Source organism: Squalius cephalus, assembly GCF_949319135.1.
Source record: "Squalius cephalus genome assembly, chromosome: 4".
Lineage (NCBI taxonomy): Eukaryota > Metazoa > Chordata > Actinopteri > Cypriniformes > Leuciscidae > Squalius > Squalius cephalus.
Genome location: NC_137125.1, coordinates 10,916,298 through 10,940,940, shown reverse-complemented (window position 1 = coordinate 10,940,940; position 24,643 = coordinate 10,916,298). Strand labels below are relative to the sequence as shown.

The window sequence follows — 24,643 nt, the reverse complement described above, 5'->3', positions numbered from 1 at the left end:
AAATATTTGTTTTACCAACGTTTATGTTACATCAGATCATTCACTCTAGAGCTCGGCTAATGTACAGTATATTGTATACATGCACTGTTATTGATACAGTTTCCACGTGTTCACCGCAATATATAAGAAAAATACTCTGTAAATAAATTAGTACAAGTAAAATAATCGGTTTGTTGATGGACATGCACTTGTTAATGCTGATGGTGAGGAATTACAGTTGCAACATCTCATAATGTACCTCAAATTGAGTAGTGTATCACTGAGAAACACTGAGTCCTGCTCGAGTCGTCCGTGCGATGGAGGTTCGGGTTGAATAACTAGTTCTTCCAGTGTTTCATCATCGGACTCGCGCTCGCATTGATATTGTAAAATCAATGTCATTGTTCATTACTGTGTTTAGTTTACAGTGTAGGAAGCCTCAGGACAAGCAGAGCTGACATTTGTTATGGCAATGGACGGTTTTGTTTTCGACGCGCTGTACATGGTAGGCCAATCACAACAGACTGAGCTGTCTGGCCAATCAGAGCAGAGTATATCGCGGAAAGATGGGATTTAGAGAGATTGATTCATTTGACTAGTCGTTTGAGAGTTATTGAAAATGTGATGATGTGCAAATGTATATTATGAGGATTTTAAACTTTTTTTTTTTACCTTTGATGCATGTAAACATGTTGTAGGAGACTCCACAACAACATTAGGAAACTTTAAAATAGCATAATAGGGGCCCTTTAAAAGAAATTAATCATTGTTAAAGTTGTTTTGTTTTTTGATAATTAATGACATAGCAGATATTTTAAGGCTGCTGTCACTAAATGTACAGAACCAATGTACGAATGCACAAACCAATGAAACGCATCCGATTTCTTTCTCAAGTTATCTCAACTGTTTAGGTTCACTCAAGACTTTATAACTGACAGTATACAAAAATACTTGTCGAGATGGGTATTTTGAGATAATTTTGTGTTTAATCAATTAAGTCTGTTTAAGCTCAAGGAGTTGTGAAACAGAGCTCAATTACATGTTCGCACGCCATCTGATAGGCGTCTCTGCGAGCGTGCACAGACGCGTTGCGAATGGTGAGGTCTGGTTCGTACGGATCACAGATCAACTACGATCAATTGCACCCCTAGAAGTAAATTACATCCCGGTTGCAAAAGACCAGAGGTAGTTGAGGCACTAATGAATAAAATATGTATCTAACAAAAGCAGCTGTTGTGATGGAAAATATCTGCTCACTTCTTTTTTCATAAGTTTTCAGAATATTGATTGTCACAACACTGCTGGATATCACTCTATATCATCACATGATCGGTAGCACAATATTGTGTTATATTAACCAGTTTCGGGAGGAGCTCATTCAGATAAACTAACCAATTAGTGCGAGAGGACGCATATATACACTACTGTGCAAAAGTCTTAGGCACGTTAGTATTTTCACCCAAAAAACATTTTTAAGCCAGTTATTTTTATCTTTTGCTGTAGTGTGTCAGTAGGAATCAGTTAATATCAATTTACATTTCCAGACATCCTCCGTAAGACCAGGCCCTTCTCAAGCACAGGACTGAAGCAGTAGGCTATTAGCAAGCCTGGGCCACACTCCAGATTACCCCGGCGAAAAGCCTCACTCACCTAAACTCACCAAAAACCTGTTCATAGAATCTCTTAGAATGCAATTTGCATTTAGAAGGATGTATCCTGCATCCTCAATAAACAAGCTACAGTTAGTCCAAAATGCAGCTGCTAGAGTTCTTACCAGGTCAAGAAAATGAGATCATATTATACCAATTTTATCATCTCTACACTGGTTACCTATTAAGTTCCATATTGATTACAAAGTATTGCTACTGACCTATAAGGCACTAAACGGTTTAGCTCCTGTGTATTTAACTGATATTCTGTCCCCCTACAATCCATCACACTCTTTAAGGTCACAAAACTCTGGGCTTCTGGTAGTACCTAGAATATCAAAGTCCACAAAGGAGGGAGAGTGTTTTCCCATTTGGCTCCTAAACTCTGGAATAGCCTTCCTGATAATGTTCGGGGCTCAGACTCACTCTCCCAGTTTAAATCTAGATTAAAGATCTCTTTAGCTAAGCATTCACATAATTCATCTCATAACCTTACAGAGTTATTTCAGATCAAATGCACATGATTATCCTTGATTAATGTTATGAACAGCAGCTATGCTAATTATTTGCTTCTCTGTTTTATCTTGGGATGCCCATCCTGCAAGAACTAATGAGGTTTATTTGTGTTACGTTATACTTTTGAGCTTTATCAAGAACCAATGGGGTTCATCCTCGTGTTACGCTGCACGTTTGAGCTTCAGCAAGTCAAGTCAAGTCATCTTCATTTATATAGCACTTTTAACAATGTAGATTGTTTCAAAGCAGCTTTACAGAGATAAACGTATAATTTATGGTAACAGAGATTGTTTTGGCTTTATAGCGGTTCTTTAATAAAGTTATTTTCCAGCTTTGTTATTAAATTAGGGGCCGCTAAGACGACACCATTCTCTCTACACAGACTTTAAACGCGAACCTGGGATAAACGGTGATGGCGTTCACATGCGCATTAAGAATTGGTTCAATAGTTATGTGCATTTGAATATATGTGCGCAGGTTTGGAATTCCCTACAGACCAAGCCTAAACAAAGTACTGGTCTTTCCTTATAAATTTTGATACAGAATTTTATTTTATCACTTCGGGGTAGGTACGCGACACGAATTTCCCAAAAATGCTTTATCTGTAGAGTGGTAAAGGGATCCTCCATAGGGAGAGACTAGTTGGCACTGCAGCACTGCGTTGACATCGGGTCCAGGTGCAGGTCCTTCATCAGATCCGGATACGGCCTGGATCCGGCAGGCTGCGGGAAAACCTCGGGATAAACAAAGACACTAAAATTAGCGTAGATGCCATTCTTCTATGATGTAACGAGTACATCAGGATTTATGGGAAGTGTTCCCGGTTCCAGCTGACCTAATCTATGCAGCCTAACATTGGATTATAGAAGTCTATAATGTATTATGTGTATGCTAGGTCAAGGAGATGTGTCTTTAATCTGGCTTTGAACTGACAGAGTGTGTCTGTTTCCCGGACAATGGTAGGAAGACTGTTCCAAAGTTTTGGTGCTAAATAGGAAAAGGATCTACCGCCAGCAGTCGATTTTGATATTCTAGGTATTATCAACTGGCCGGAATTTTGAGATCGCAATAGACGTGAAGGAGTATAATGCGTTAAGAGCTCGCTCAAGTACTGCGGAGCTAAACCATTTAGTGCTTTGTAAGTAATCAGCAATATTTTAAAATTTATACAATGTTTAATAGGGAGCCAATGCAGTGTTGACAGAACCGGGCTAATATGGTCATACTTCCTGGTTCTGGTAAGAACTCGAGCTGCTGCGTTTTGAACCAGCTGTAATTTGTTTATTAAGCGTGCAGGTTAACCACCCAATAGAGCATTACAATAATCTTACAATAAGCAGAAGCATAAAGGAGGAGCGACGACAGTGAAGAGGGAGAGAGGAACAGGCCTGAGTTTTATTTGATGTTTTGTTTCTGTTCTGTGTTGCCAGCAGTCGTCCTCGAGGGGCTGCTGGCTTATACTTTCATTTTTGTATTTGTTTATTTATTTATTAAAATGTATTTTGAATGTCCGCCGGTTCCCGCCTACTTCTTCCCATAACATCTGAACTGCGTTACACTCCTCTCACGGCCCTCGGCCTCGTCCTGCTTGCCACAATTTTTAAGATGGAAAAATGCGGTTTTACAGATACTAGACACGTGACTTTCAAATGAAAGGTTGGTATCAAAGAGCACACCCAGGTTCCTAACCGACGACGAAGACTTGACAGAGCAGCAATCAAGTGTTAGACAGTATTCTAGGTTATTACGTGAGGAAGTTTTTTGTCCAATAATTAGAATCTCTGTTTTTTCAGAATTTAGAAGTAGGAAATTACGAGTCATCCAATTTTTTATATCAGCTATGCATTAATTTTGTAAATTGGTAAGTTTCGTTAGGTTTTGAAGAAATATACAGCTGAGTATCGCCGGCATAACAGTGAAAGCTAATTCCATGTTTCCTTATGATATCTCCTAATGGTAGCATGTACAGAGTGAACAGCAGCGGTCCTAGTACTGAGCCTTGTGGTACGCCATACTGAACTTGTGATCAATAAGACATCTCTTCATTTACTGCTACAAACAGATAACGGTCAGATAAGTATGATTTAAACCATAACCAAGCAAGAACCAATGAGATTCATTCTCAAGTTACGCAGCACGTTTGAACTTCTGCAAGAACCAATGAGGTTTATTTATGTTACACAACACGTTTGAGCTTCATCAAGATCCAGTGAGGTTCATTCTTATGTTATGCAGCACGTTTGAGCTTCCGCAAGAACCAATGAGGTTCATTCTCGTGTTACGCAGCACGTTTGAGCTTCAGCAAGAACCAATGAGGTTTATTCGTGTTACACAACACGTTTGAGCTTCTGGAAGAACCAATGAGGTTCATTCTCGTGTTACGCAACACGTTTGAGCTTCAGCAAGAACCAATGAGGTTCATTCTCGTGTTACGCAGCACGTTTGCGCTTTAGCAAGAACCAATGAGGTTCATTCTCATGGTTTATTCATGTTACGCAAGACGTTTGAGCTTCAGCAAGAACCAGTGAGGTTCATTCTCGTGTTACGCAGCACGTTTGAGCTTCATCAAGATCCAGTGAGGTTCATTCTCATGTTACGCAGCACATTTGAGCTTCCGCAAAAAACAATGAGGTTCATTCTTGTTACGCACCACGTTTGAGCTTCTGCAAGATCCAGTGAGGTTCATTCTTATGTTATGCAGCACGTTTGAGTTTCTTCAAGAACCAATGAGGTTTATTCGTGTTACACAACACGTTTGAGCTTCAGCAAGAACCAATGAGATTAATTCTTGTTACGCAGCACGTTTGAGCTTCAGCAAGAACCAGTGAGGTTCATTCTCGTGTTACGCTACACTTTTGAGCTTCAGCAAGAACCAATGAGGTTTATTTGTTACGCTACACTTTTGAGCTTAATCAAGAAAGTTCAATCTGTTCATCACATAAAAGCAATTGAGTCTCTTTAGAAAATACATACTAAACCACTTGATTCAAACAGATTTGTTTAATGATCTCTTTATGAACTTTTCGAAGCAACAAAAAGGTAGAAGCAGATACATATTTTCTAATGCCATCTTAAATTGCTGAGCCAGTTAAGCTTTAGAGCATTTTCTAAACACACACAAAAAGGAAAGAAATAGGGCCCCAAATCTGCATAACTTTGCATTTTTTTTTTTTTTTTTTTTTCTCACTGAGGACGTTTCAAGTCTCTTTGATTTATCTGAAACACTGAAGACATGGTTAAGGGATCTCTCCAGTGTGAACTCAGAGGTATGATGACATATGATGACTGATGACATATATATAACAGTCCTTTCTTTAGTGAATTCTCATGTGGCAATTAAGGCTTACTTTAAATGTGAAACTCTTTCCACACTGTTGGCAGATAAAAGGCTTCTCTCCAGTGTGAATTCTCATGTGGACTTTAATGTTTCTTTTATCAGTGAAGCCCTTTCCACACAATTTGCAGGTAAAAGGCTTCTCTCCAGTGTGGATTCTCATGTGGACTTGAAGGCTTTCGTTTTGAGTGAATGTTTTTCCACACTGTTGGCAGATGAAGGGGGTCTCTCCAGTGTGAACTCTCATGTGTCTATTAAGGTTTCCCTTTCCTGGGAAACCTTTACCACACTGTTGGCAGGTAAAAGGCTTCTCTCCAGTGTGAATTTTCATGTGGCCTTTAAGGGGTCCTTTTCCAGAGAAACTCTTTCCACACTGTTGGCAGGTAAAAGGCTTCTCTCCAGTGTGAATTCTCATGTGGACTTTAATGTTTCTTTTATCAGTGAAGCCCTTTCCACACAATTTGCAGGTAAAAGGCTTCTCTCCGGTGTGAATTCTCATGTGGACTTTAAGGCTTTCGTTTTGAGTGAATGTTTTTCCACACTGTTGGCAGATGAAGGGGGTCTCTCCAGTGTGAATTCTCATGTGGACTTGAAGGCTTTCGTTTTGAGTGAATGTTTTTCCACACTGTTGGCAGGTGAACGGCTTCTCTCCAGTGTGAACTCTCATGTGTCTATTAAGGTTTCCCTTTCCTGGGAAACCTTTACCACACTGTTGGCAGGTAAAAGGCTTCTCTCCAGTGTGAATTTTCATGTGGCCTTTAAGGGGTCCTTTTCCAGAGAAACTCTTTCCACACTGTTGGCAGGTAAAAGGCTTTTCTCCAGTATGAATTCTCATGTGGACTTTATATCTTTCATGTTCAGTGAAACTCTTTCCACACTGTTGGCAGGTGTGAGGCTTCTCTCCAGTGTGAATTCTCATGTGGACTTTAAGATTCCATTTTTCAGTGAAACTCTTTTCACACTGTTGGCAGGTGTAAGGCTTCTCTCCAGTGTGTGTTCTCATGTGGACTTTAAGGTTTCCTTTATGAGTGAAACTCTTTCCACACTGTTGACAAGTGAAAGGCTTCTCTCCAGTGTGAACTCTCATGTGTCTTTTAAGGTCTTCATGTAGATTGAATCTCTTTCCACACTGAGAGCAGGTGAAAGTTCTAGTTCCTGTCTTCTGACCTCTTTTTAGTGTGGAAGTCTTTTTAGTCTGTGAGCAACTAAAAGATTTTTCTTCATTTAGGTCTTCATGATCTTTATCTTCCTTTTCATTCAATACTTGACTTTCCATTTTCAGCAGCATCAGGCCTAAGGTGAACAGAGACAAATACAAGTTAACTCCAGTTTAATAGCATTACACGACACATATAGCAACATTTATACCTATGTTTCACAAAGTGGTCCCATACTTCCCCCACTCATTATCCAGGTCCCTCACCAACCCAATGAAATAAAATGTAGTCTAATTGTTTATATTAATGTGGATTATTACTCTATTTTAAATTGAAAATCATGCATTCAATTGGTCAAAATAGAGAGTAAAGACATTTATACCATTATAAAAACTATATGTTTTAAATAAATGCTGTTCTACAATTTCTGTTCATCAAAGAATCCTGATAAAATCACATTATGAAATAAATGTTTTTCTCCAAAACACATTGGCCACAATTATTGTTACCCCTAGAATTTTTTATGAATAAAATATCTCTGAAGTATATTCCCATTAATATTGACCTTTTTTAGCACACCTGGGGCCTGTACCATGATGGTAGTTGAACAAACTCGGGGTTACAGGATTGGTTTTGAGTCGACAAAACCAAACCGATGCAATCAGGCTTTATTGGTACCATGACGCAGCTCATCAACTTTCTGTCAACTCAGGCTTTGATCCTTAAGCTATGATTACTCCACACACGCGTGCACATAAAAGAGTGACGTCGACACTGAACAACCAATCCTGTTCGATATGGATAGAGCGAGAGCTTCTTAACTTTGACTCCTTTTGGACTAGGCATGACCTTTAATGCTGACAGATCTCACCTAAATAGGGGGGGAACCAAGCTGCTCACCTCCAACCTAGTGAACTATATAGCCTTTGGTATTGACTGATATAATGCTCAGCCTGACCCTCCTCCAGCCCGCCCTCGCTCTACCCAGCATAGTAATTATGAGGGTCCTGCTGAACTGTCCCCCTGCATAGATCTATGCATGACCGCGGCATACCTGCATACTCCTATCATGTCCTTACAGGCTCCTATCACTGTGCAAATTGGTTCCACAACAGCAAAGAGGAATAGACCTAAATGCACCCTGGCTCGCAGACTTAACCCATCTAATCTACTTTCTATTCCTAAGAAACCACCTGTCCCTGTGGAAAAAAACATTTTTCTTACAGTAAAACTTGCTCTGCTAAATATCAGGTCACTCATAAAAAAGTATTTTTTAATTAACGATCTTATCTCCACATATAAACTTGACTTTTTACTTTTAACTGAAACCTGGCTTGACTCAGTAAACTATAATACTACCCTAATTGAATCTTCTCCCCCCGATTACAACTTTATGAGTGTCAACCGTGAAAATAGACGTGGGGGAGGAATAGCTAAAATCTTTAAAGCTTCTTTTCAGTGTCAACAGTCATCCTTTGGTGACTACGCTTCTTTTGAATATCTTTGTGCTGTTCTTAAAAGTTGTCCAAAAATCCTGCTGCTAACTGTATATAGACCTCCTATTTTACCAGTTGCAGTCTTCCTTGAAGATTTTTGTGAATTGCTCTCTGAAATCTGTGTTCACTTTGACAGCATTGTTATATTAGGTGATTTTAACATCCATGTAGATAACCCTGAAAACCCTCATGCAAGAGACTTTCTGGCGCTGATCGATGCCTTCAATCTGACACAACACATACAGGGCCCCACTCACTTTCAGGGCCATACACTCGATCTTGTCATCACAAAAGGTGTAACTGCCTCTACATCTGTTGTGGATTTAGCTTTATCTGATCACTGTTGTATCTTGTATATTGAAGTCTGCTTGTCCCCCTATCGTCAGAATAACTCCATTATGATCAGAAAGAGAGCTATAAATGACAAAACTTGTGTTCTTTTTGAGCAAGCACTCTTTGAGTCCAAAAGTCCATTCCCAAAGACTGCTGATAACTTGCTGGAAGATTTTAACTTAAGAATGACAAATATAATGGATGACATTGCTCCTTTAAAACTGAAAAAATCCACTGGCAAACAAAAAGCTCCATGGATGAATGACCCGTCAGTTAAACTGCAAAAGAAAGAATGTAGGAGAACAGAAAGGAAATGGCGTAAATCCAAACTTAATTCAGACTATCTGATCCATAAAGGGACACTTTACGAATACAATTCTGTAATTTGTAGAGCAAGACAATCTTATTTCTCCACTATCATCAACAGTAAAGCAAATAACACCCGTGCGCTATTCTCCACTATTGAGAAGCTAACAAATCCCTCCCCTCATCTGGCTCCTGAATTACTCTCAGTGTATAAGTGCAATGAATTTGCTACTTTTTTTTAAGAGCAAAGTAGAGAACATAAGGCATTATATTTCATATATGTCGTATAGCATCTCTCACTTTGAATAACCAACTAGTCTGAGAGATGAGTTCAGCACTTTTTCAAATTTCAGCTCTGTTGACCTTGACACTCTTGAAAAGACTGTACAAAGTCTAAGTTCCTCGACATCTGAGTTGGACATTTTACCCACTAGCTTTTTTAAATCTGTGCTTCATCTAATAGCAACTGATGTGCTTTTAATAATTAATACTTCTCTACTGAGTGGCGTATTTCCCAAGTCTCTTAAAACAGACGTTGTAAAGCCTTTACTTAAAAAGAACAACCTGGATGGGTCTGTCTTTAACAACTACAGACCCATATCAAATCTACCTTTCATTGGCAAAATAATTGAAAAAATTGTTTTTAATCAAATATCTGCTTTTCTGACCTCAACTTCCTGTCTTGATCTCTACCAGTCAGGTTTTAGAGAATACCATAGCACTGAAACAGCCCTGGTTAAAGTAGTCAACGACATTCGGCTAAATAATGACGCTGGAAAAAACACTGTTCTTATGCTGTTAGACCTCAGTGCGGCGTTCGACACTGTTGACCACAGCATACTAGTAGAAAGACTTGAATGCTGTGTGGGTCTCAGCACAGGAGTTTAGAGTACAGGAGTTTTTATGTGTCTATTGGTCATCATGCCTCAGCTCCTATGTCCCTAACATGTGGTGTCCCTCAGGGTTCAATCCTTGGCCCTCTTTTGTTTAATTTGTACATGCTCCCGCTTGGCCAACTTATGAAGAACCATTCCATTAGTTACCATAGTTACGCAGATGACACACAGTTATACCTATCCTTGTCTCCCAATGAGTTTGCTCCCCTTGCTCCCCTTGAATCCCTTTATCATTGCCTTAATCAAGTTCATGACTGGATGGCTAAAAATCTTCTTAAATTAAATACAGACAAAACTGAAGTAATTATCTTTGGGAAAAAGGATCAGAGACTAAAGACTGCCACACTATTGGGAATGGAAGGTTTTGAGGTAGCGGAAACCGTGAAGAACCTCGGGGTCATTATTGACAGCGACCTAAGCTTTAATAGCCATATGAAGGCAGTCACAAAATCGGCTTTTTATCACTTAAAAAACATTGCGAAGGTTAAAAACGTAATATTATCGGTAGACTTAGAAAAGCTTATTCATGCTTTTATCACCAGTAGGGTGGATTATTGTAATGGTCTTTTCACTGGTCTCCCTAAAAAAACAATAAAACCTCTTCAAATGATCCAAAATGCAGCAGCAAGGCTATTGACCAGAACCAAAAGAAAAGATCATATCACACCAATTTTAAAATCCCTACACTGGTTACCAGTGATTTATAGATTTTAAAGTCCTTTTTCTTGTTTTTATATCACTAAATGGCCAAGGACCTCTCTATATAGCAGAGATGTTTGAAACATATAGCCCCTCAAGATCACTTAGATCAGCAGGAAAATTCCAACTGGTACAACCCAGCGCCCGTAACAAGCAGGGAGAGGCAGCCTTTAGCTGCTATGCGGACGTCTCTGGAACCGTCTTCCTATAGACATTAAGACCTCTCCCACTATCTCCATTTTTAAATCCAGACTAAAAACAAAGCTCTTATATAATGCCTTCCACTAACCCTCCTTTGTACCTGTGGTCTGTAAGCTCTTATGTTTTTATCTGTGCTGTGTTTTTTTGTAATTATTTATTTTGCTTTTCTGTGTATTATGTTCCCTGTGAAGTAATTGTTATTTATTTGTTACTTAATTGTTATGATTATGTAAAGCACATTGGGCTACCGTTCTGTGTATGAAATGGGCTATATTAATAAACCTGAACCTGAGCGCTATATATTTTTTCACGCAGGAGCAAGAGATTATTCTTCAGAAATACGAAGAATATAGAAGTGTTTTTGAAGCTCGCAGTAACACTGTATCTGCTGCCAAAGCAAGAGAACAATCTTGGAGGAAGATTGCTGATTGCGTTAATGCGTAGGCTAAGTTAAACAATTCATGTAAATTTATGTAGGCTAATCATATTAAAAATGTATTAAATGCTAAAATGAAAATGTGTGTATTCGTGTTGATTTATACATACGTGTGTGTGTAGATGTATGTAAAATGTGAATGTATAGGCTATTACATCCTAAGAAAGATTGATATTCATTTATTTTTAGATGCAACCCCAACTCCAAACGGTCTTGGCAGCAGATCAAGACAAAATATAAAAATATAATTCAAAGTGTTGAGTATTTACCACAACCTTTTATTGTTTTTGTGAACATTTAATCACAAACACTTGTTTGCAGCAAACAGAAAAAAGTGTGAAATAAGGAAAACTGGCGGAGGGCCACCTCCTCAAGATTACACTGTGGCGGAGGATTTGGCGCTGAGGCGATAAGGGGCGGCCGATTATGGATGGGATTGCAAGTGCTGTACAGTCTGACCCTGGTGCTGGCTCCTCTAAGCAAGTGACACTGGGTATATGTGTGTGCAATAGGGTGGTCCTTATCAAGTCCATTTTCTTTCTTTTTTTTGCAAAATGTTAGTGTGTCAACCTCTTAAACTGTTCCTTTTAACTTCAAAATTAGAAATATGCAAAAATGTTGACAAAAAAAATATATATTTAGAGGTAGCTCAATCACGTGGAAGATTGCCTATGTTAAGCTGTGTGGTGTTATTGTGATATGCAAGTAATATTAAAAGTTTCTGCAAATGAACTACATTTTATTGAAATCAGAGCAACACTGACGTAACAACAATCTCAAAAAAAGCACACAGTTTTCAACAATCCCTCATTTCTGATGCTCAGCAGCCAGTGTTGACTTTTTGCAGTCTGGATAGATCCGTCGGTGATCTTCCACCACATGAAGGAGAAACTGCCGTTGTTCTTCAGTGTGTGTGAGATAGCCATTGTATTCTTGAATCAGAGCCACTCCTCTCTCGGCGTGATCATTGACTACTTTCATTGCATGTATGGATGCCTGTGCCTCCTGATAATCTGCTTGATTCGGCCAAAGTTCCGGGTCAATGTCAAGGAACGTAATGTAATTTTTTAAACCAAAAAATGTGTTCTAAACCCAAACAATAACCAAGGTGATGATCATCAATAGAAATATGTATTGATTCCACCAGGAAAGGTAAATCTGCTAAACTGGGTCATGGATGGATTAATTTGGATTTAGTTTCTACAATAAGTAAACTGAGATATGTATCTAAAATACATATTTAGGAATATATGGTGCATTAGATGCTTTTATGGAGATTTTTTTGGAATTTTACTAGCCAGGTACAATACCAATTCAAATTATCTGTTTTTATGAAAATCATCAAAATCTCAGAAAGTTTAAAGCTATTGAGCTACCAGTAATTATTATGTTACTGCCATAAAAATTGGCATGCTGTATTTTCTTATATAAAGGAACAATTTGAAGGGTTAAGAGTATGAAAATTGGAGACTTTAAAAATAAGGACCACCCTAGTGTGCAATGCATTACTAATGTTTTAAAAAAAGTTAAATATGGCTGACTCTGTTCTGCAGTAGAGGGAAATACAGTGTCCCTGTTGAAGCCAGCACACATGCACACAGTCTCCTGCACAGAGGTCAGTATGCAGCAGACAGAACACAATGAACATAACCTGCTTTACAACAACAGTTATGCTTTACATTGGCCTTTTATTTATTAGGGTGAACCAGTGGTGTAGTCTAGTTTTTTGTAGTGAGTATACTGTAATACACCCCCCCCCCCCCCGCGCGCCTCATACTCACCAATCCCAGAGCATCAACCCATAAGCACCACCAGACTCACTAATGCATACAGTATGCATCGACATGTAATTGAGAGCATTATGAAATACTAAGTGTTATCAACATGTCAATTTATTATAAGCAACACAAGACTTTAACAGCCAATGACATTTACAGCTGGGGAGACTGGACTGATTTTCTACTGTTTAGTGTTAATCACCATCTAACTCAGCCAGTTAAGAGCTACATTTAGCCTTAGATGTTATATGAATATGGTCCCTGAAGCACAGGTTTTATCAGCTGACAATAAAAAAAAAATAAAAATAAAAAAATTAAACATTATAGGCACAAATACAAATTTACTTTTAGAAATGGTGTTTTTGGAAAAAAAAAATGGTGTTATTGTTTTGGCAAGTTTACTGTTTAAATTAAAACATGTATGAAAACTTGTGTGATATTCCCTTAAAATAACGTTTTAATAGATTTTATTATTATTATTATTATTTTAAAATACATTTTACTGTGCAATTTCTTTCTAATTTCTTTGAGTTAGACCGAACTTTTATTTTGGTGGGTTGTAGACATTTGAGTTTCTGTGTGTTTTAATAAACTATTATTATTATTATTATTATTATTAGGTCTACTTTGAGTATACTCTACTGTGCAATAGTAATATATTTCTGTTATAATTTCTTGAAGTTATTACGAACTTCTATTTTGACAGGTTGTCGTAAAGATATTACAGTTTCTCTCTGTGTATGAAACGAATGAATGACGATAGTTTTATCAAATGAAATGGTGAAATTCTCGTTTAGTGACTCTCATAGCAGCTCTGCGATGAAGTGCACATGTGTAGCCTTACCCTACATCATGTCTCAATACAGTGAAACGCTGAAAACACCACGAGCGTGAGTCACGCGTGCTTGTGTGTGTAGTGGAGCACACATTGAGCGCTCATTCCCAGAGACGCGTAGAACAACTGCAGTCTCTTTGAGCTTTAATATTCATAGACACTAGTCCATATCGAGATTTGATTCAGGATAGGAGGTTAGCAAAAACCTCTGGCATGCATAACCTCTATCTCCTACCAACAGGCCATCAAAAAGCCCTGTCATAGAACAGAAAAGGGGAAAATTGTGTAAGTTTTGATATTAAAATTAAAACTTTAAAAGTGTACTGTACCAAATTTAACTTGCCCTTCTCAAAGCGCCGACACAAAATAGACTCATGGAAAATTTGTGAGTCATGCACTGAGCCAGGCCATTTGGCATCCAAACTTGTGATCATGTATTCATGATCAAAGATTGTTGAGCATCACAAAATAGAGAGTGGCTGTAAGAAAGTAGCTAAAGAACTGAAAATCCCCATTTTGACCATCAGGGCAATAATTAAGAAGTTATAATCAACTAAAGATGTTACAAATCTGCCAGGAAGAGGACGTGTGTCTATATTGTCTTAATGGATGGTGAGGAGGAAAGTTTTAGTGGCCAAAGACTCTTCAATAATCACAGATGGAGAATTGCAGAGATTAGTTGAGTCTTGGGGTCAGAAAGCCTATTAAAAAAAAAAAAAACCTACATCCCCACATGTTGTTTGGGAGGGTTTCAAGAAAAATGCTCCTCGCTCCTCCAAAAACAAACTCCAGCATATTCAGTTGTCAGACACGACTGGAACTTCAGACGGCACAGGGATCTGTGGTCAGATCAAACTAAAAAAAGAGCTTTTTGGCAGCAAACACGCTAGATGGATTTGGTGCACACAAGGATAAAAAGTACCCCATGTGTACAATTTAATATACCACTGGATCTTTAATGTTGTGGGCCTATTTTTCTGCTGGAGGTCCTGGACATCTTGTTCAGATACATGGCATCATGGACTATCAAATACCAACAGATAAAAAATCAAAACCTGTGAAGTAGATTACTGTAGGAGAGCTGTAAACTACTGGGGACCACAGCTGCCAGTATTTCCTGGTATTTTACAGCACAATCTAGGGGCTGGGCGATATGGACAAATATCGATAATTTTTCGATCGACAAATCACGATAATTTTTTTATATCAGTCAATATCGATAATTATCGCGATAAATGTCAAATCTTTATTTCTTTCAAGTTTAAAGGCAGATTTTTGCTCCTAAGTGAAAGTAGTAGAAACCAGAGTGTTAATTGTGGTTTTAAACTACTCTTTATTGTCAGAACATATCAGGACAAACACTTGCCAAACTGGTGAACATTTCACAAATCTGAGGTAGAACAAGAAACATTTGTCATTTTTCCTTAACAAAATAAATATCTCAATAGAAAAATTAATTTCTTAGTTTCTGCATGTGCTAATTTTTTGTTGTTGTTGTTGTTGTTGTAAAATGTAATATTCTGACTGTTTGAGTTTTATTAAAATTAACCATTGGTCATCCAGTATCATGCATTTAGATCATGATAACCACAGATGAAACCAGGCATAGCCCATAGCACCTCACTACCATGGCAAAATGTAACTTTATGGCTTCTATGGTATTTGTATGAAAAACAGTAGCCTAAATACATTTTTAAATACTGTAATTATATTCCATTAGTCCTTTAATACATTGTCTACATCAATATGTGTATCCCACATTTCATGGTGCAGTTAATATTATTAGGCTAATGTTACAGTAAATCCATGGTAAATGATGGGAATTTGTAGACGGAAAAGCCTTCTGACTGTATCGTTGGGCACAGTGTTTCTCCTGTTTGTCAGCGCTGTTTCATCTGCCTTTAAACTGGTTTAAGTCACGGAGACATTGTGTTCTTCACTGGATTCAAGCACTTCTCACTGGATCTCATGACCGAGGCCGATCAGAGTAAATGCCTCTTGAGTTTGAGCCGAGCGGATAAATGGTCCGAACATTTATCGAACTCTTGATATCGTTTTATCGAGAAAAATAATATTGCGATAATTAGCGTTATCTTTTTATCGCCCAGCCCTAGCACAATCCTTTACAGTGTACAATTATTTTGTATAAATACAAACCTGCAGAAAAATCCAGCATTAACCAACATTTCACGAGTTCACACTTACAAATAAGTCAGATAGAATAAATGCGTATTTGGCGTGCTGTCCGAGGAGAGGGCTCCGGGCTCGGTATTTGGCCCGAACCCAGAGTACTCCCCCCGTATTCCTGGCTGTGAAAGAACAAGCCAAGAGTGAGGAGTCGGGGTGGTGGAGGGATGCTGAAAACTGTCAAGGAAGTTAGGTGAGTTGACAGAGTGAATATATATATATGCTTCCTCTCATGCTGATAGGGTAGACATGGTAATTGTTTGATGAGTTGATTGATTGATTGATTGCTTGATTATTTGAACGTGCTCCTCCCGAACTTTGTTAATAAAACATCATTAAAAATAAAAATCACACATTTGACACTTGTAAATAAATGGGTCAATGACGTGACGCCTACATTTTCTGTCCGATTCATCAAGGAACTACCATTTTGGGACTTTTATGTTCAAACACAGGAAGTTACATCATATACCAATTTACCAAGGACCCATGGAAGCAGCAAGCAGGTTTGTAATTCTCTCAAATTGGAAAAATAAAAAGAAACCTTTGTAATGGTTGGTATGTAGTTACCACATTTGGATGTCATGTAGTATGACCCCCCAAAAAATAATTAATATTAAAATTATTTCTAAAAATATATATTTTTATTTTAAATTTCATAGTGACCTTTTGTGGGAAGCTAGCTTGTTTTGTTTAGGTGGCCAATTCTGTGCCTGTAAATTTTTACTGAATTTGAAAATATCATGTGGTGCGACCACTGCAGACTGTTTTCCATGATAGATATATGTGTCCTAGAGTGGCAGGTTTTGTGCTTTTATATTCAATTGACTTAAATACAAAAAGTACTTTAATTTAGTATCATTTGGAATAGATTTTTATGCAATTTGGGATTTTTTTATTTATATTTCAGACGGTTTATGTTTACTCTTAATATGAGAAAAAATATGAGAAAAATGCAAAAAAAAAAAAAAAAAAAAAAAATTAGAGCATGTAATTTTAGTTTAGTAATTATGCATTTATTAGTAATGTATTTATTATTGCCTCTTTATTTATTTAAAACTATTTTAATCTATTTTACCAGATGCCACTGCCAAGCAAAATAAAAATTCTGACCCTACAGCAAGAGCGGAGTACCTTGCTAGGAGAAGAGTGAAATATTAATACAGTTTAAAGCAGCTGTTTTCTATGTGAATATATAGTAAAGTGTAATTTATTCCTGTGATCAAAGCTGAATTTTCAGCATCATTACTCCAGTCTTCAGTGTCACATGATCCTTCAGAAATCATTCTAATATGATGATTTGCTGCTCAAGAAACATTTATGATTATTATCGATGCTGATCTAGATCTAACGATTTTAGTTATACTATTTTTGTTACTATGTGGAAACAGTGATACATTTTATATGTCAGGATTATTTGATGAATAGAAAGTTTAAAAAAACAGCATTTATTTTAAATATAATCTTTTGTAACATTATAGCCTAAATATCTTCTGTCACTTTTTATCAATTTAATGTGTCCTTGATTAATAAAAGTGTTAATTTAAAAAAAAAAAAAAACTATTGACCCCAAATGTTACCTATACAATACTTGTATTTCTATAACATTATTATTTATTAGAAATAAATTCTAAGTCGAGTTAAATGAAATGGTGCACTTATGTTTGCGATGTGATTTTTATTTATAAAATTTGGCTTAAATCAATTTTTTGTATAAAATGTATTGTTCATTGATCTCTTTAAATAGATTTTTAACTATATAAGGTCTTCGTTGTCATTTGGAGCGACCACTCATGTGGTGCGACCAATAAAAGCAATCACTGTATTAAATTTAAAATAAAATATCTTATTTCTGTGGCTGAAATATGAATCACTAATACAGTATGCTTAAGTGAATGATATTTTTAAAACATTTTTATCAGTTTTATGTGATTTACAGGAAAAAATAAATCTGTTAACTAGATTTAAGAAGGAAACTCTGAAATTATAGAACAAAAAAATGAGATCATTTACAAAAGTTCAAAAGAAATGCAAATACTTCATTGCTGAACACTTTAATTACTAAAAACTTGTCAAAAAAAATGTCAAGCATGTTAAGGAAATTAATAAATTATAATAAAAGTACTATAATTTTATACAAAAAAAATCTGGAAAAATAAATTTGTCTGGTCATGACTCATTTCAAAAATATATCACTAATTTCTGTAGAGCTGGACATTTTAATGAGGATCAAATGACTGAGTTCAGCTTTGAGAATGAAACTGACCTGTTTGTTCCTCAGTTTCTTCTTGTTTCACACTGAATGTTTCTTCAATCTTGAAGTCTTCACTCTCCTCTTTAATATACACCATCTTTATGTCTTCACTCTCCTCTTTAATATACACCATCTTTATATCTTCACTCTCCTCTTTTATAAAAGCCATCTTTATAATAGTGTCACATGGATCTCAGTTGCTTCACCAGAAGTTTTTCCTGTTTATGAACAATAAACAATACAATACAATTCGTCCTATTTAAGATGAGAATAATTAACAGAAAGAAAAACATTCAAAACTAAATCTCTGAGTATGTCTCAATCAGACCTAGTTCAGTAGTTCAGTTCACTGGTAAGAGAGTCAGTCAGAGAGAGAGAGTTAGTGGACTTAAATGACCTGATTAGACTAAAAACACTCAAAACTAACATTAGAAGATTAGTAGAAGTTATCATTATTGTTAGATAAAGCTTTAAATTGTTACATTCAACAATCAAACATTCATTTAACCGTTAAACCTATGAAATTGCGTGAATAGTTTGCACACAAACCTTTCTTCTTCAGCCGAATCACAACAGAGATGAAGCGCAGCCTTATGACGTCATACACACAGACCAAAATAAAAGTCCTGTTCACACGCTGAAATCACAGAAGTGCATAGAAATTGACATGCAAATATAAAACCTTTTATTCGGCGATGAATTCTTGGTGAAATACATATTTAAATGTTGGTGAATGAGGTGCTAAAAATAACTGCCAAGAAAGAGTTTGAACCACATCTAATATGTGTGATTCTGTTAATGGCTAAACACTAATGTTTGTGTGCAGAAACCGTTTATACAAGGGGTCAGGAACTTTTTTCAATAACAAAACAAATTCAGTTTTCTTCTAGAAAGAGCTTTAACAAAAACAAAAAATGTTTGCCAATATAATAAACCTTTTGTATGACTCAAAAAACAACAAAAAAAGCATGCAATCATACATAATAATAGGTAAGTGTGGTGGAAAACTGAATATTATTTTTTCAATGAAAGTTTCTGTCTCTTAGTTTTCTGACATACCCTCATTTCCACTTATTCTTCAACATGAGCATTGCAATGTTTGAAGCGGATGTCATAAGAGATGTCAGTTTACCAGGACGGCTTTAAAACGAGTTATCATTTATAAATCCGCATGTTCATGCAGAGCTATCTCAGTTTAGTGCTTTGAAAATCTAGTACTATTAAACACATTTAAAGGTGAATCTAGTTTTAAGGGAAAGGGAATGCAATGTGCATTCTAAAAATCTAAATAATTTGGATAATAATGTATTCAGAATATATATAATAATATTGATTCATCCTTTCATAACAACGGTTAAAATGTGAAGTTTTATCATTTTATAAAACTTTTTGTTTTGAGGATGTTACCATAGACATTTTTTTAGACAATATAAAAACATGAAACCGATAGACATCGTTTTTTTAAACACGTCGCTGCCTAAACATAAAGTTCTAATATAATAATTATCTGAAATAATTTGAATGGCTGATTCTATTTCTATAAAATGTTAGTTGCTGCTATTATAGTTGGTAGAATGTCTAAAGTGGACTATCGAAATAAAGTGTTACCGTTTATTTTAGTCTAAACACATTTTTAACAGTCACTTGTCACCACCTGGTGGTGTAGGTTGTAATTGATACAATATGAAGGATCATGTTATTTTCAAAATGTGATTTACTCTATTTTGATCACTTCAGTGTTTATATCCAAACTATAAACATTTATCCCAGTACCTCTGTGACAATATGAATATTTGTAACCCAAATAACAATGTTGTTGAAAAGACTTTTGTGAAGCTGTAAGGACTTACACAGCCCCGTCCACTTTTTTCCAAAGAAGGTTGACCACAAAGCCAAAAATATGATACTGTGTGGTTGAAAAGACTGTGTGTTTCACACATAAACTGCTCTATCTGGCTCAGAACGGAGATCTGAATGTTAGCTGTGATTTTCAAATGTTTAATCGACAGAGCCGAATCGCGAATTTATGAGTAAGATTGGATGGGTGATCACAAGATCACAATCTTTTAATGATCAATCCTGCAATTTTATTGCACAATGTTTTTGTGCTGTAATCGTATCGCTTTCTTAGGCTTTTGAGACAATAAAAGCAAGAAGTTCAAATCCCTTTCATTTCCCTAAAAAAATCGAACCAAAACTGGAAGTCCATCCCCCGTCGAAATTCACTCCCCGGACTCCGGTCAAATGTCCAATGTAGCAGCTCACCGATGCTCACGTTTGTCTATTTGACAAAACTGAGACAATACTCTAGGAAACAAAACAGTTTGAGGAGAGCATGGGGAGAGTTTGTGGTTCAGGTTCACTTGCAGGCCAGTTTCTGGTCACTGTCATCATCATGTCTGTAAAAAAAATAAAAAATAAAGCTAACATCTGTCAGCTGTAACGTTGTAGTCCGATGAAGATAATGAAGATCCCAAAAGGCTCAAATAACTGTAGTATTTATTAAATAAATCAAACACAGGTAAAGGCTGCAAGGAGCAACTTAAGTATACAATGATAATAACTAAAATGACAAACAGGGGTATTCATAGCATGAGTGTCCATGGCAACTAAAGCCTGGCGGGAAACTACAACAAAGGAACATAGGAAACGGGTAACTGCATCCATATTTTTTTCCAGTCTATGGGTTTCTCCCAGTTTGCTTAGTGTCCGTGACGTCACCCGTAGGTTTCTGAAGAGCAATTTTTAAGCCATCTTGGTAGCGCATCACCGCGCGTGCCTCCCGGATAAACGAAAATGGGCAAAAAGGCGGGATTAGCTGAAGTGACGTGACGCTAACAGACAGCAGACAAACGGCTAGTAGTGACAGCAGCGGCAATCCACCTGTCACTCAAGTGGCCACGCCCTTAATTATGCAGAACTTTACGAATTAATATCATTTAAATGGATGAGATATAGAAAAAATTCACCCCCCTCACAATTGTCATGAAGGGCAAAATCAGCTATATGGACCAAAACCACTTTTTGCACCAGGCAGTAAATAGTTTTTCTGCTGTAAAGTTGGGCATTTTAACATGGGGGGTATTATGGGATTGACTCACTTTTGTGGCCAGTCAATGAATTACAGTTTAAGTCACTTTAGTGTTGGTTTCAAGAGAGAGACAGGAAATGTTGCCGCTTGGAGAAAACTAATCCAAAACTGAGCATAACTGTGACTTTACACCCCCTCCCGGAAGGTGCGTCCATATGCCGTAAACAAAGTCCAACTGAGGAGAGATGGCAGGGGCTCTGAAGGAAGATGAGGGGCAAGTGAAGGGCTGGAGACTAGAGGCGTTGGTGGCGGGTGAAACCAAAGTGGCAAAGATGGTGAGGAGCCAAGGAGGTGCGGTAGCAGGTGTAGCAAGATGGTGACCCAGACACCACCCAAGACGATAGCCAATGACGGAGTCGATGGAGAGATGAGCATGGTAGAGTCTTGACTGATGACACCGGGGGGGGCAACTGCCAGTGATGTATCCAGGGTGCAGACGGAGAGCTGATGGAACGAACGACACAGATGGCTTTGGAGACCAAGGCGGAGCCACCGCGACAAACATCCGAGGTGGAGCCAGGGGACTGAGGTGGAGCCAGTGTGACTGATGACCAAGGCGGAGCCACCACGACGAGCATCCGAGGTGGAGCCAGGGAACTAAGGTGGAGCTAGTGTGACTGATGACCAAGGCGGAGCCGAAGGGGTGGAGGGAAGAAGCGTAGCTGAAGGCCCGTAAGTCTGTGGCATAGGCATGGTGACGTCTGACCAAGGAGGAGCCGAAGGGACGAGGGAATCTGGTGGAGCCGTGAGGACAATGGTCTCTGGTGGAGCAAAGGGAGGGAAGCGCCCAGACAGAGCCGAAAGGCAGAGGTGGAGTGATGGACACAGAAGCTGGAGGTGGAGTCAACCCTCTTGACTGAACGGAGCTGGAGACCGGCAGACCCAAAGCTTTATCCACACAAAAGAGTGGTGTAATAGAAGTCGAAGGGCTGAAGGGCAGATTTGAGCTCCCTGTCTGCGGTGGGCTCTGGGGTCGAATCCGTGCTGCGGGGTGAAGGCTAGCTTGGCTTGGCCGGGTGATGGGTGCGAGGTGAGGCTGGATGATGAATGCCTTATTACACAGTACATGAACAAATTTGTACATTTTATATTTAGCTTTCCAGTTAATAAACTGTCCAGTTAATAAACAGTTAATAAACTGTCCAAAACAGACCAATGAAATCTTGTCTAAACACTCATTTACTTTTATAATATATTGCATACGTTATAAAGCATATAGCAAAATACATTTTAGATTTCAACATATTTCAGAGAATTAATTTGATGAAACTTGATGCATCTTATTGAGTTGATGTGGGCGTTGACTAATGGTGGAACGGATCACAAAATTCACGTTTCGGATCATTTACATTTTTTGAGCCACGGATCGCATATTTTTTTCGGATCGGCAAATTTTTTTTTTAATAAATAATAATAATAACAAATATATATGGATGGGGGGGTGCAACTTAGCTTTTCCCTTATTACTTAAAGCTCACTTGAAGTTCCTCGATACTACAGCAAAAACTACTAGCTTAACTGATAAAGTTCAAACATTAAAAACAAGTGAACAATCAGTAACTAGAAAAATGCATTTCCGGAGGAACTGCAAAGTGTGCTTGCTCGGGTGCAGTGCACTAACGTTAGGTAGTGGATAGATGCGAGAAAAAATGCGAGTATGCGAGAAAAAAGATGTAAATTGTATGTATGTATTTTTCACATTTATTGCGTTATTTGATTTTTAAAAAAGATAATAAAAACACTTGCTTGTCATATTTATTTACTTTTTACATTTATATGTGAAAATAAAAGAGAACAAAACACTACACAACACATTTTTTTTATTCAAATATAGATATAACGGTATATATAAATAAATAACCAGGCATCTGGTCTTATAAATGATTGTTTTCTAACTCGCGTACACCGTTGCCATGGTGACATTTTTGTTTATTTTTCATTCGCGCTCTATCGCCTTATCGTGTTGGATTGTGGGAAATAGTAGTGTCTCAGCAAGTGTACATGTACACTCGAATTCAGAGAGGATTGTGGGTAAAAGTAGTGAAGAATGTAGGGAATGATGTCGTTCACTCAGAATTCGGACACCACTACAAAATGGCCGACACCCTAAATAGTGCACTATATAGTGGATAGGGAGCGATTTCAGACACAGCTCTTGTCATCATGGAGAGCGCAGTTCACGGTTGCATAGCAACGACAGACGCCACAGGAGAACAAGCGCTTGTGGAAAGGAGACAGCGGCGCGCTCGCGCTTTCCACTTGTTTTTACACATCTAATGTGCGTTCCATTTGACAGGGTCCATACGCAATGTTCACTGCTCCCCTACTCCCCGAGCACGGTATATCAGTTGAAGTGGACTTCACTGACAATACCCGCTCATTTGAAACGCCCTGCAAATGTCATCAAAGAAAGTCAACGACGGAGTCGCGCAGATTATGAAATAACAAATATATATAGGACTACATTCATATTTAAATTTTTATTATTATATTATATATTTACAATTATATTGCACTATTTTACAACTACCTAAAATAAAATCACTTTACTTCACAAACTAGCTAAGCTGGCTGCATTCACTGAGGTCAATTATAATCATCAAAAATAGTATATGTAATATTCACAACAATAACCTTTAAAATACTGTCATTTGTATAACAATGGCGAAATGTATGAATACTTGCACACACGTAAACTCCTCCATCGTTTGTTATGACCGTTCTGACTGGTGATGACGTGGTGCGCGAAATGACAGTTGCGTGATCATCGCTCTCCACTTCCTGTGAAGTGATGTATCGATGTTCCCTTATTCCCTATGCCGTGCGCAGTGCCCTTCGAACTGAACATCTAGTTCGCTCCCTTTGGATTAGAATCTCACTTAAGATGGCGGAAAACCCTGTGAAGTCCACTTCGCAGTCCACAACGCACCTCTAGAGCGACGTTGTTGATTGTTTGAGCATGTGACTGCGCGTTTCTCCTTGTTTTCTATTGTTATGCGCAGCATATTTCCCGTGCGCACAAACACAGCCACAGACAATGAATTGTTTGTTCTGTTAGCGAAGAAGAGCATGATGTATTTTGTATAAAGTGTTTTGTTTTTTTGTTATTAACTGCTTTGAGAACTGGAAATGCACAATTCATGCATACAAATCTGTATATATTAATAAATACAGATGATGATTAAATTAGACCAATGCAAAAAACGAAATTCGTGCCTGCATTTATTAAGACAAACCTAGTAAAAACGAATACAGTCTATACACTGACTTGGCAGCTCTGTGAAATGTAATACAACAGTGCCACCTACTGTCTAAATGCATTAACATTAAAAGTGTGAGGAAACTCTTGCATAGACATAGGTAAATGGGTTTGTCAATTAGCCTGAAATAAAAAAAAAATTTTTACAATTCAGATCTTGTGCTTCCTCACATTGGAGTCCCGAGTTCATGTATAAAGTTTGGTTTCGATACGTGACAGAGTTCCTGAGATATGGAC

At 37.6% G+C, this 24,643-nt stretch overlaps 1 protein-coding gene across 1 annotated transcript; it reads right to left on the bottom strand.

Moving 5' to 3' along the window:
• Positions 1-5,127: 5,127 nt before the first annotated feature.
• Positions 5,128-18,657, bottom strand: LOC307157269 (uncharacterized protein). Its single transcript, XM_079869140.1, has 3 exons — positions 18,606-18,657; positions 18,069-18,274; positions 5,128-6,771 (listed from the first exon to the last, which is right to left on the bottom strand). Exons 2-3 carry the CDS (start codon positions 18,223-18,225, stop codon positions 5,459-5,461), a joined length of 1,470 nt encoding a protein of 489 aa, XP_079725266.1. The 5' UTR covers positions 18,226-18,274; positions 18,606-18,657; the 3' UTR covers positions 5,128-5,458.
• Between the last annotated feature and the right edge of the window lie 5,986 nt (positions 18,658-24,643).